Genomic DNA, 13,074 nt, shown 5'->3' on the forward strand with positions numbered 1-13,074 from the left:
AAAGTAGTATGGGAATGTAAAATGGTACAGGACTCTGGAAAATACTTTGGCAGTTTTTTTGGTTTTTTTACAAAACTAAACATGTAGTACCTACCATAGGACCCAGTAATCACACTCTTGGGCATTTGTCCCAGAAAAATGAGAACTTATATTCACACAAAAACCTTACATAAATGCTTTTAGCATCTTTATCATATATACTAGTTAAACATACTATTAGTATATATATTATTAATGTAGTATACATACTATTTATAATAATAAAATACTGGAAATAACCCATATGTCTTTCAGTTGGTGAATGGTTGAACAAATTGGTATATCTGTACCATGGAATACTGTTCAACAATAAAAATGATTGACCTATTGATGCATGCAACAACCAGGATGGACTTTAAGGGCATTAATTATACTGAGTGAACAAAGTTAACTTCAAAAGGTTACATGCTGTGTGATTCTGTTTAGACAACACTCCTGAAATGACAAAACTGTGGAGATGGAGAACAAATTAGTGGTTGCCCTGGGACAGGGGATGGGGTGGGGGGCAGGGATAGTTCTGTATCCTGATAATGGTGGTAGTTTAACACATCTGTATATGGGACAAATTGACCAGAACTACACACAAACACACAGGATTACAAGATTTTGTTTTGTTTTAAATGATAAAACTGAGTAAGGTCTGTAGTCTAGTTAATAGTAATGTATCAACAAGGTCAATTTCCAGTTTTGCTATCTTACTAGAGCTATCTAAGATATCACCATTAGGGGGAGCTGGGTGAAGGGTGCACAAGACTATTGTTTTTGCAACTTTCTGTTAATCTATTATTATTTCAAAATAAGTTAAAAAAATATATTGTACACCTGTGTTCATAGCAGCATTATTCACAACAGCCAAAGGTGGAAGCAACGCAACTATCCATCAACAAATGATAACCCTGGCTGGTGTGGTTTAGTTGGTAGAGTGTCATCCCATGCACCAAAAGGTCTCCGGTTCGATTCCTGGTCAGAGCACATGCCTGGGTTGCGGGAGAATCGATGTTTCTCTCTCACATCAGTGTTTCTCTCTTTCTCTCCTCCCTTTCTCACTAAAAAAATCATAAAAATATTAAATAAATAAAGCCCATCACAAAAGGACAGATACTATATGATTCCGCTTTTATGAAGTACCTAGGGTAGTCAGATTCCCAGAGACAAAGTAGAATGGCGGTTGCAGGAGCCGGGGGTGGGGGTGGAGTGGAGAAGGGTCATGAGGAGTTACTGTTTAAGGGTACAGAAGATACTTTGATATTTTGAAAGATTAAAGTTCTAGAGATGGATGATGATAAAGAATGCACAACAGTGTAAGTGTAAGTAATGCCATTAAACTGTACACTTAAAAATGGTTAATATGGTAAATTTTGTGTTAAGTATATTTTGCCACAATTTTTAAAAAATAAGATACTGTTAAGCTAACACATGTTTATTGTAAAATGTGCATATTTAAATACAAACATAAATCTCCTTGAATATTTTTCATTTTTTTCATTTTGAAATGATCACAAGTGTATAAAAAGTTGCAAGTTAGTACAAATAAGTTTTTTTTTCCGAACCACTTTGAGACTTCCCAACCCAATGCCCTTTCTCCCCCAAATATTCTAATGTATATTTCCTACTACCAAGGACATTATCTTAACCACATTAAATTTAATCATTAAATAACCACAATACTACCATCAAAATCAAGAAATTAGCATCAATACATTGCTGCTGTCTAATCCTTGGACTCTTTTCAAGTTTCATAATCATCCCAATAATGACCTTTATTAAAAGGGAGTTAGTTGAGAGTGAAATGCTGCATTTACTTGTTATGTCTCTTTAGTCGTCTTCAGTCTGGAACCGTTCTTCAATTTTTCTTTAACTTTCATGACATTGATGCTTTTGAAGATTGTTTTATAGACTGTCTCTCAATTTGAGTTTGAAGTTTCCTCATAACTCAATTTAGGTTATATGTTTGTGGCAGGAATATTCCAAAAGTGATCCTCTGTTCATATTGTTGCATTTGTCAGGTGATGCATGGTTTCAATATTCCCATTACTAATGATGGTCACTTTGATTACTTGATTAAGTGTCAAGCTTCACCACTATAAAGTTACACTTTTTCCCTTTGTCATTAAGTATGTTGTAGGGAGGTATTTTGAAGCTATGCATATCCTGTTCCTCATCTGACTTTCAATTTATTCACTTACATGTTTATATCTGTGAGAATTGATAGTTTATTGTTTTATTCAGTGGATTATAATCAATTTTTTTAAATTATTTTTATTTTGATGCTCAAGTTATCCGATTTAACCAGTTGGAGCCCCTTCAAGCTGGCTTTTGTGTCCTTTTGACATGTTCCCATCATTATGAATGTTTTAAATTTAAAAAAAAAAATCATGATATTAATGACTACATAGTATGCTACTGTAAGAATATACATAATTTGTTTAAATAATTTCTTTGGAGCATTTTGTGTTACCTTTTTTTTTTTTAATGGGTTTATATAGCATAGGCAGATTGCCTTCTGGAAGCTTTGTAACAGTTTGCAAACCTGCCAGCAATGTGTGTGTGCAAGTGTCCATTTCTCTACACTCTCATTAACAACCAGACAGTGTTTTTAAATAATAGGAACTTAATAATTACAGGGAAACTTTTAGAGGTCAAATTACACCATACACTAAACATTGGAAGGAGTTTTCAGGACTCTAAACAAGGGAAGAAAATAGGGTTTATATATGTGTGTTTTACTGTTTTTTCCCTTTTCTCTTTAAATCAGCAGCACAAAAGAAGGTATCTCAGAACTAAAGCTAAAATAACTAAAAGATTATATTCTTTTTTATGATGCTAATTTTATAAGGAAGACAATTTAAAGTAGATATATTACAATGGGGCCTTTTACTTTTCTTATGACTTGCTTATTTTTTTCAAGTAACTCTCAGTGACTGACCAGTCATTGATCTCAAAGATCCTTTTCAAAATTCTGAAGTTATTCTCTATTAACCAGCTGTATGGCCTTTGGGACAGTTGATCATCAGTTGGCCCCATTTTCCTCATCTCTAAAATGGTTTCTAAGGTACCTTCTCCCTAAAACTGGAAAATCACATGAAATTTTATTCTGAGAGTTGGAAGAAAGTGATTTTTTTTTTTGATTTTTTTTTTTTAGCTGCAAAACTGGTTGAATTTTGTAGTACCGTTTTCCTCATGTACCTAACTAGCAACTGAATTGCAGGAAGTATCAATTCATAGGTTAATTGTTTATGGGCTAATTTTTTTCTAGAACTTTCATTATTAATCCTCCCATTGCTTCTAATGTTAGTCTGTCTTTGTGGCACTTTTGACTGTTTAGTACAGGGCAACAGAATAGCCTAGACATAGATTCCATTTAAGAATTAAATGTATTAAAAAAGAACACATGATAAACTAAAGGATATGGGAAGGATTATTCAGTAAATGGGATTATGATAATTGCTTCGCTATGTAGAAAAAAAGTTTACTTAAACCTTTGCTTTAGGTCATACACTAAAATAAGTTCTAGATAGATTAAAAATTAAATGCTAAAAATACACTCCAAAAGTAGAAGAAAATAAAAATACTATTAACTCTTAAGCCTCAATATAGCAAAATAATGAAGAAAATTCCTAACAAGAAAATCAATTGGTTTGACTCCTTAAAAATTAATTTGGGAAAACAGTTTGGCGGTTTTCTTATAAAGTTAAACATATACACTGTATCCCAGCATTCATATTCCTGGGTACTTAAGTTAGAGAAATGAAAACTAATATTGTCATAACAATCTGTACATAAATGTTCATAGCAGCTTTATAATTGTAAAATACAGGAAACAACCAAAATGCCCTACATGGAGTGAATGGAAAAACAAAATTGGGGTATATCTATATAATAGAATACTACTTAGCAATAAAAAGAAACTATTGATACATGCAACAACATGGATGGATCTCCAGGTCATTAAGCTGAGTGGCAAAAGCCAACTTCAAAGGGTTACATGTTATATGATTCCATTTATATAACACTCTTGAAGTAGAAAAATTATAATGATGGGGAATGGCTCAATGGTTGCCAAGAGTTAGGGTTTAGGGAAGGATGTGACTATTAAGGGTAAGCACGAGGGAGTTTCTTTATATTGATGAATATTGTGAAACTTTTTGCATCAGTTCTTATCCCAATTGTAGTGATGGTTATTCCAGTCTAATCTATACGTGTGATAAGTATCCTAGAACTACACACACACACACAATGCACACACCACACACACCCTACAAAGAAAAAAATGTGAACTCTAAACAATGTCCAGAGCAGTTAATAGTGTTGTACTGATGTCAGTTTCCTGGTTTAATCATGTACTATTGTTGGAGGGGAAACTGAGTGGAATATATATACACTATATATTTTTCAACTTCTTGTGCGTGCTAGATGATTTCACAATTGAAAGTTATAAAAAATTAAACTGGTACATGCAGACAATGGAATATTATTCACTGCTAAAAAGGAATGGTCTATCAAGCCATGAAAAAACATGGAGGGACCTTAGATGCGTACTACTAAGTGAAAGAAGCCAACCATACAGTATGTACACGCTACATACTGGGTTTCCCAAAAAATATACACACACACTTTGAATAATTATGAAGGCAATGTTTATTAAAAGGCATTTCATTTTCAAAATTGAGCTATCAGCTGTTAAAATGTGTATAAATTTTTGGGGGACCCCCTGTATGATTTCAACTACATGACATTCTGGAAAAGGCAAAACTCTAGAGACAGTGAAAAGATCAGTGTTTCCAGAGACAGGGGAGAGGAAGGGAGGGATAGGTAGAACGCAGAGGACTTTTAGGGCAGTGAAATTACATTTGTCCAAACCCAAGGAAGGCACAACACCAAGAGTGAACCCTAATATAAATTCTGGACTTTGGGTAATAATCACGTGTTGATGTAGGTTCATCAGTTGTAACAAATATACCACTCTGGTGGAAGATGTGCGTAATGGAGGAGGCTGTGCGTGAGGGGCCGGGGAGTATTGGGAAACCTGCACCTTCTGCTCTCTTGCTATGAACCTAAAACTTCTCTAAAAGAAAGTCTATTAAAACAAAACAAAAACAAAAAACCAGAATCAGCTTGGGTCAGAAATAAACATTGAAAAGCAAAGTGAGGAAAATACTTATAGCAATTATTAGAGATAAAATTTTCATGTGGTTTATTTATGAAGAAATCATACAAATTCATAAGGCAAGCCCTGAGTAGACTGGAAAGAGGGCTTAGAACAAGCAAGCACCCCAAAAGAGAGGTTTGTAGATATACTTTTGTGTTTATTTGAAGTTTGTTGGAGTCTCCAAATTTAGTAATGTGCTACCAGTGCCTTTGGAAACACACTAGAAGAGAGAAATTTTTTTGGCATATTATTATAGCTGTGAAAAGTAACCTCACCTAAGAGGAAAATAGTTTAAAAGATACATTTCGCACTGTAAATTTGCATTGTTTTGAAGTAGCTTAGAGAATTTTGAAAGATCTTGTTATGTGCAATCTATCCTCAAAAAATGTCCTTTTTTTTCAGGTATAAATTAATTATCTGAAAGCAGTGAGCAATGGAGCCAGACGTTATCCGAATGTACTCCTCATCCCCGCCACCCCTGGACACAGGCGCCGAGGAGGAGGAGGACGAGGAATTTGGGGAGTTCGGTGGGTTTTCCGAAGTCAGCCCATCTAGTGTAGGGTTTGTTGATTTTGAAACACCGGACTGTACTCGTCCCAAGGAAGAGTTTGTACCATCAAACCATTTTATGCCAATTCATGAGTTCTCAGAAAATGTAGATAGCCTTACAAGCTTTCAGCCCATTAAAAATGGTAACGATAAGGACATCACTGCTGAACTTCCTTCTCCTGTGAAAGGACAGTCTAATGTTTTGCTCTCCACCACCAGCAAAGAAGTAATTCCATCTGAAACGTTAGATACTTCCATCGATGGCATAGAAAGTCCAGCAGATTTAAATAAAATAATGGAGCAGAGACAGAATGTTGGGACACCTGAAAGTTTTTCTCCAGGAGACTTTAGAACTGATACAAATGTTGTTCACCAGAACAAGCATTTAGAAAGCTGCAATGGTGAAAAGCCTCCTTGTCTGGAGATTCTGACAAATGGGTTTGCAGTATTGGAAACTGTAAATCCTCAGGGAACAGATGATCTGGACACTGTAGCAGATTCAAAAGGAAGAAAGCCTCTTGGCACTCATGCTACTGAGTGTAATTTAGACTGTGCACATAGTCCTGCTGAGGAATTTGCAGATTTTGCCACATTTCCCGAAAAGGAAAGGATACAACTAGAAGAAATAGGATGTGGAGTTTTAAGTGACAGAGAAGCACTAACCATTCAAGAAAACAATAAAATTAATAGAGTTAATGAACTGAATTCTATAAAAGAAGTGTCTTTGGGTAGAAGCTTTGATGATAAAGGACACATTAAAGGAGAGGATCAGGTTTACCTTTCAGAAACAAGCATGAAGAGTCTCAGTACTAAAAAACAAGGCCTTCCAACATTGCAACAGGATGAATTTTTAAATTCAAGTATGCAATCAAAGGCTTGGAGTTTGGAAGACTCAGCTGATAACTCAGAAGCCAGTAGGAGAGAACAGTGTAACACTGAGGAAAAGCTTGATTTATTTACTTCCAAATGGACTGACCTATGCATGGATTCTGTGAAAAGTTTTGATGCTGATGATGAAGTTAGTTCTTCCAAAGAAGAAAGTAGAAAGTTTACTGATTCCCAAAGCCCCAGCATTGATCCTACAGAAGAAAATGTTTTGGGTGATTCTGTAAGTGTAAAAAATGGTGATAGGAGTAACGACTTTGTGACTTACAACGATACCAGTGAGGATGATTTTGGTGACTTTGGCACAGCCAGTGGCACAACTCCACCTATTGTTACTAGTACTCAAGATTCAATGAGCGATGTCACTTTTGAAGAGTCCTCAGAGCACTTTCCACATGTTAGTCAACCAGGTGATGAGTTTGGAGAATTTGGGGATACGAATGCTGTTTCTTGCCAAGAGGAAATTATATTTACCAAGTCAGACCAAAAACAGAATTCTGACAGTTTTTCAGAGGAATGTAAGTTGGAAAGAAAATCCACAGGAACTGAACCTCCTTCAAAACTAAAAATTGGGCAAGAAGGAGAGTTTGGAGATTTTGATTCTGTGCCAAATATTCAAGATGACTGCAGTGCTTTTCAGGACTCTGATGATTTTGCGGACTTCAGTTCAGCTGGTCCTAGCCAGGTTGTTGATTGGAATGCTTTTGAGGATGAACCAAAAGATAGTTGCTCTTGGGCTGCTTTTGGAGACCAGCAGGCTGCTGAGTCTCATCATCGAAAGGAAGCCTGGCAGTCACATAGGACAGATGAAAAGACTGATACCCCAGAAGCCCTCAAAACACACAGTGTCCCTTTAGCAACTTCCAAAGGAGCAGTTGCTGGTGGCCATTTACAGGAAATAGCCACTTCCGTTCAGGTATTTACTAAATTTCTCTATTTTATATGACATAGGGTGTGGAGGCTTCTAGTTTAGCTTTTCAAAAAATATTTTAAAATTGGGTACCTGTTAAGGAGTATCTCTGATACATACTGCTTGCCTGATTTTTAGATCAGTTACATTTTTCACAAGCCTTTGGTAAACTTGAAATAGACAGTCATCCTACAATAATGCTTGGTAAAATTTTTATCTCAATGAGTTTTTAATATTTAAAGAAACTCATCAACTTGGTTTTTTTAATGAATGTAAATATCACTTATGTAATTCATTAATTAGCTAATTATTCCAGTGAATCCTTCAGTTTTTACTTTTATAGTGATTTTAAAAGAAGGTTAAACTGAGATTTAGAAGACTTTTTTTAAGGTTCAGAAAACAATGTCTTTTCATTGCGTCTATCAAAGACCTAGGAAATGGAAATACAATTTTGATAGCAGGAGAGAACAAGCAGAATTGGAAATCTCAACCTGTGCCGAAGGCGGTAGGGACGTGAAGGATGGAAAAGAATGTGAAATAAAGCAGGTTTGGACCTCATAACTTACCAGCTACCAAAAGACCTGGGGTAAGGGTGTGAGAGAGAGTAGGGTTTAGACCTAGTAAAAGATAGCCGTGATTGACTTACTGGGACTGTATTTATTTGCTTACGCTTCCTTGCACATGTGTACTCACGGTTACTCTTGTTGAATGGGTCCGTCGCGGGGAGCTTCTCCCCCGGCCTTTACCCTCTTCTGGCCTAGCCCCTCTCAGAGAAGAGTCATTAAGATTGATTGTGACCTGGAGCAGCCCCTAGAGGGGCAGCTTGATACGCACGTTGTTCCCCAGGCTGAGGTGGAACCATGTGCTAAATTTTACCTTTCTTCAATCCCAGGGGTGTGGAAGAGAACTCTTGAAAATAACTGCTTTATACTGATAATTGATATATGTAACACTTGGCCCTCGGGCTTATTTTAAAGACACTGAGAATAAAATCAGAATCTGTAAACTCTACTCCAGTTATCTTTTGCTAAGCAAACCATTTTTAATTGGAAGTACTTCCCAAGCCTGAATGGTAATTGAAATGGTTATACATCATTGCTTTAACACCTTTAATACTTTAAGGTGTTGTTGAAATTACAGTATTACCAGTTGGTGTACACAGTTAATCACTTTTCATTTGACTTTGAGTGTCTTAAAAGCTTGATTTGCTAATTCAGTTATTATATGGTTTGGCTAATATGTATTATTTCTGATGAGGAATTTGTTATTGAGGCAGAAGCTTACAGTGAAAACAAGGAGTGAATTACTTATACAATGCAAAGCAGAGACTATTGGTTTTGACCTAACCCTTTTCCTAGTTAGTTTCATCTTACTGGAGTGTAGGGTGACACTGGTATTGGGTGATCTTTAATTTATAGCCTTAGAACTTTTAGCATCATCACATAATGAATTTTTAAAAGTAAGACCACTTTAAAAAGGAATTTTTTTGCATCATACAAGTTGATAGAAGTTATTTATGTACAATTTGATAACTGAGTATAGGAGGTAATAAAGTATATGGTCCTTATGGAATCTTATAGATCTGAGTTTGAATCTTGACTCAGCCTCTTACAAGCTTTATGATTTAGGACAAGTTACCTCTGAACTCGGTTATCTGTAATATCTATTTCAAACGACTTTTGTGAAGATAAAACGACAATAAATTTTAAATGAGTGAAAAAATCTGAAAAATCCAAATTTTTAATATGATTCTATTTTTTAATAATAACACAAACTTTATAAATGTGGCAAGATGCATTAAGACTTTCTGAGATTCATTTGGCTCAATCCTTAGGTTTTTATTTTTGCTGAAAGGGTTACGCAAAATGAACAGGACTTGGAGGTGAGTGTTGAAATAGAGAAGCTGCTTGAACTTTGGAAGAAAGTTGAGATAGGGAATGGATAAGCCCTCCTGAGTGAGTGAGTAGTTGCAAGTGACTTTCTTTCTTATCCTGATGTTGTGAAGGAGGCTTGTGGCCTGCAGTTTCTTTCTTTCCTAGGATCTGCTGGAAAAGTCCATTATTCCTCTAGGGGAGGGTTAGATTTATTAATATTTTTCTTAAAATGTTGCTCGTAGTTGCTCCAGTGTTGGGGACAGCAGGCAGGTTTTTTTGTTTGTGTGTGTTTTGTTGTCGTCATCGTTGTTGTTATTAATAATCCTCACCCAAGGATATTTTTTCCATTGCTTTTAGAAAATAAAAGGGAGAGAGAGAAAGGGAAAGAGAGAAACATCAATGTGAAAGAGACACATTAATTGGTTGCCTCCAGGGCCAGGAATCAAATCTGCAACCAGGTACGTGCCCTTGACTGGGAATCAAAGCTGAGACCCTTTGGTGTGAGGGCCGACGCTCTAACCATTGGGCCACACCAGCCAGGGCAACATTAGGTTTTGTAATTTTAAGTGATTCATTCCTGTTCAGTCTTACCTGGATGCAATAACTCTGTTCTGAACACAGTGCTATCAAGTGGTTTTGTGCAAATTCTGCTTTAACAGAATGTTGTGAGTCTTAGAATCAGACCTCAGTTAATTCAGTTAAATAAACATGGGGAATGATTCTTTGTTTTGTGAAATCAAATAGTGTAGTTGTCATTTCAGATTTCTTCTACTTTTCACCATATTTGGTATGTGACATTGTTCCAGTCCCTATTTTGTAGTACTTTCCTTTTTTCAGCCCACTGAAAGGATATCTTAACATGTTAATAAAATATATCTTCCTTGGGTCAAGAGACAATCAGTTATTGCAGCTTTATTTCAGTAATTTGTTACTTAGGGAAAAATCAACCAAGAAGAAATCTTTCAAATTTATAAAACGTTTTAAAACAAACTATTTCTCAGATGTGGGTCCAGCAAGGCTCAAAGTGGGGTTAAGCCTTGATGTAAAAGCCATACATGACCATGTATTGAGAGATATTCTTCCTCTACAGTGAATTTTTTTTTTTTTTTTTTGAGAATGCAGAGTTCAGTATATTTCATTCTCTTGTTAACATTCTTATAAATTTTAAAGAAAAGCAAGTAATGGTATCTTGATTGTATAAATTGGAAAGAGGTCAAAACTGTTCTTCACTTTTGGGGCTAAGTCTTAAAACAAAATAACAACAACAACAACAAAATCCTCCTTATTTTCAAAGCAGTCCTTTTTCCCAAAAGACCATTATGTATATTGTTTTAACATTTTTGTTTGTTTGTTTACCTGTTAATGTTCCCAAAAGCAACCTTGATTGATAGCCAGGATGCTTTTTTCTTAGATGTATAGTAAAGGAGATAATGTCATAAGCACTGCATTTAACTTTGAGCTTTTGTAAAATTTGAAAAGTATTACCCTGATGTTATTTTAGAATTTAGGTAATTAGTGAGTAATTTTTTAAAAATATTAATTGGCTCTAGAAAAGGCAGCTATGAGTCATTCTTCCTTACTAGCCAACTAATTGCTAATGCTGCTGGGAAAATATTGTAGATGAAGATTTGTTTTGAGAGCTTTAAATATTAAGAGTATCACGAAAAGGAAAAAGAAGAGAATCACTAGTACTTTGGCTTATGTTATTTTGAGATTAAGTTATTGGTTTGTTAACCAGAAAGTCAGCATTCTCAAACTGAGTATAACTAATCCTATATTTTCACCTTTGTTTGTTTACTCATCTGCCTAAGATTTGTGCAAGTTTTCCTTTTGTGGGGGGGGACACTTGAACTTATGACTGAAATCAGAAGTAAGCAACAAAATAAAGAAATTAAATATTCACCCTAGCCAGTGTGCTCAGTGGCTAGAGCATCAGCCCACTCACCGAAAGGTGGCAGGTTCGATTCCTCTCTCTCTCTTCATTCCCTTCTACTCTCTAAAACTCAGTGGAAAAAATGTCCTCAGATGAGGATAACAGGAAAAAAAAAACTTAAAAAAATTTAAATGGTCAAAAGATACAAACTTTTAGTTATAAAAGAAATAAGTCCTGGGGATGTAAAATACAGCATGGTGATTATAGTTAATAATACTGTATTTTATATTTGAAAGTTGCTAAGAGAGTAGATCTTAAAAATTCTCATAACAAGAAAAATTTGTAACTGTGTGGTGATGGATGTTAAGTAGACTTACTATGGTGACCAGTTTGCAGTATACACATTTATCAAATCATTATGTGTATACTTGAAACTAATATAATGTTATATGTTGATTATATCTCAAGAAATTAAGATTTTGGCCTTACAACTCTTTGCTTATATGAAGTATTTGGATAGCAATTCCTTTTGTTATTTTTCCCCTCAGAAAATTTGAAATTCTGGGCTTTGGTTCCAAAATAGATAGAAATACTTTATTATATTTATCCAGAAATTATGCAGAAGCTACAAAGCATCTTTTTAGAGCATAGTGAATATTACAACTAATCTCTCTTATATAGTTTGAAATTGGGAATTGACAAGTATACAATTGTAGGCTGAAATTGATATCTTACTTAATATTTAATGGTGTTGAGGCATAAGGTATCTTTTTAAATGGAGGATTACATTACCCAGTGGATTTTATGTTTCTTCTAAACTTCCACTTAAGAGAAAGACCTAATGCTATCAATATTAAAACTATTAACAAGAATCAACTTTTGTTCCTAAGAAAGAAAGAACAACTAGAAATATGTTTAAGGGATTTTAGGAATTACCTTAAATATGAGATACTTTAATGGAGATATGTATTCGAGTGGCATAAGAACCAGAGTCTAGGACCTAGGTGTGTTGGTCTTACACACCACTTTGAAAAACTGAATGAGACTTTCAGTACACTTCATCTACTCATACTACAGTGTAGTTGTTTATAAAATAGAGGTCTGTTAGGTAGCATTCTCCAAAGAAACAGAGCAGGAGGATGGATGGATAGGAAGAGGAGGGGTGGGAATTGGCTCATGCTATTTTGAAGGCTGAGAAGTCCCAAGCTCTACAATCTTCAAGCTGTCTTCAGTGATTGGATGAGGCCCACTCATATTAGGAAAGACAATCTGCTTTACTCAGTCTACCAATTCAAGTGTTAATCTCATCTAGAAACACTTTCACAGACATACCCAGAATAATATTTGATGGATTGTCTGGGCATCTCTTGGCCCAGTCAAGTTGACACCTACATGTCTATATGTAGCTTTTTAGAAAACTTGTAACCTGTTTATGACTGAGGCATACCAGTTTGGAAGCTCTGCATTAGATAATATGACTTATTTGCACAAGTGGGTAAAATGAAAATAGCTGCTTATATACCCTAGGGCTTTCTTCCTCCAACTTCAAACAGAAGATATGATGGAACTGGGAATGAGTATAAATGAATTCATGCATGATCCTTTGTCCCCCATTGATGAATTAAACAATCGGGTAATTAATCGTTTTTGATTTCCCAGAAATCCTATCTGGTTTGAAAAAAATAAAAATATAAAACATTTAAGGTAATAAAGGACCCTGATGGGAAAACAAATATGTTTGAAATGAGAAGTGCTATAAAAGCCAGTGTACTGTTGAAGAGTAAGTAGTATAACC

The 13,074-nt window shown here is 35.2% G+C and overlaps 1 protein-coding gene across 6 annotated transcripts in view; it reads left to right on the top strand.

Annotated features, from left to right (window-relative positions):
- AFTPH (aftiphilin) overlaps positions 1-13,074 on the top strand; it is a 61,997-nt gene that overhangs the window by 19,175 nt on the left and 29,748 nt on the right. For all 6 annotated transcript variants that reach the window (XR_014000172.1, XR_014000173.1, XR_014000174.1 and 3 more), the window contains exon 2: positions 5,591-7,538. Coding sequence is in view for 3 of the 6 variants with exons in the window: in XM_081156835.1 (XP_081012961.1) it covers positions 5,622-7,538 (1,917 nt within the window). In the remaining 3 variants the exon portion in view is untranslated. The remainder of the gene's footprint in view (positions 1-5,590; positions 7,539-13,074) is intronic.

Source organism: Miniopterus schreibersii, assembly GCF_964146895.1.
Source record: "Miniopterus schreibersii genome assembly, chromosome: 13".
NCBI classification, from domain to species: Eukaryota; Metazoa; Chordata; class Mammalia; order Chiroptera; family Miniopteridae; genus Miniopterus; species Miniopterus schreibersii.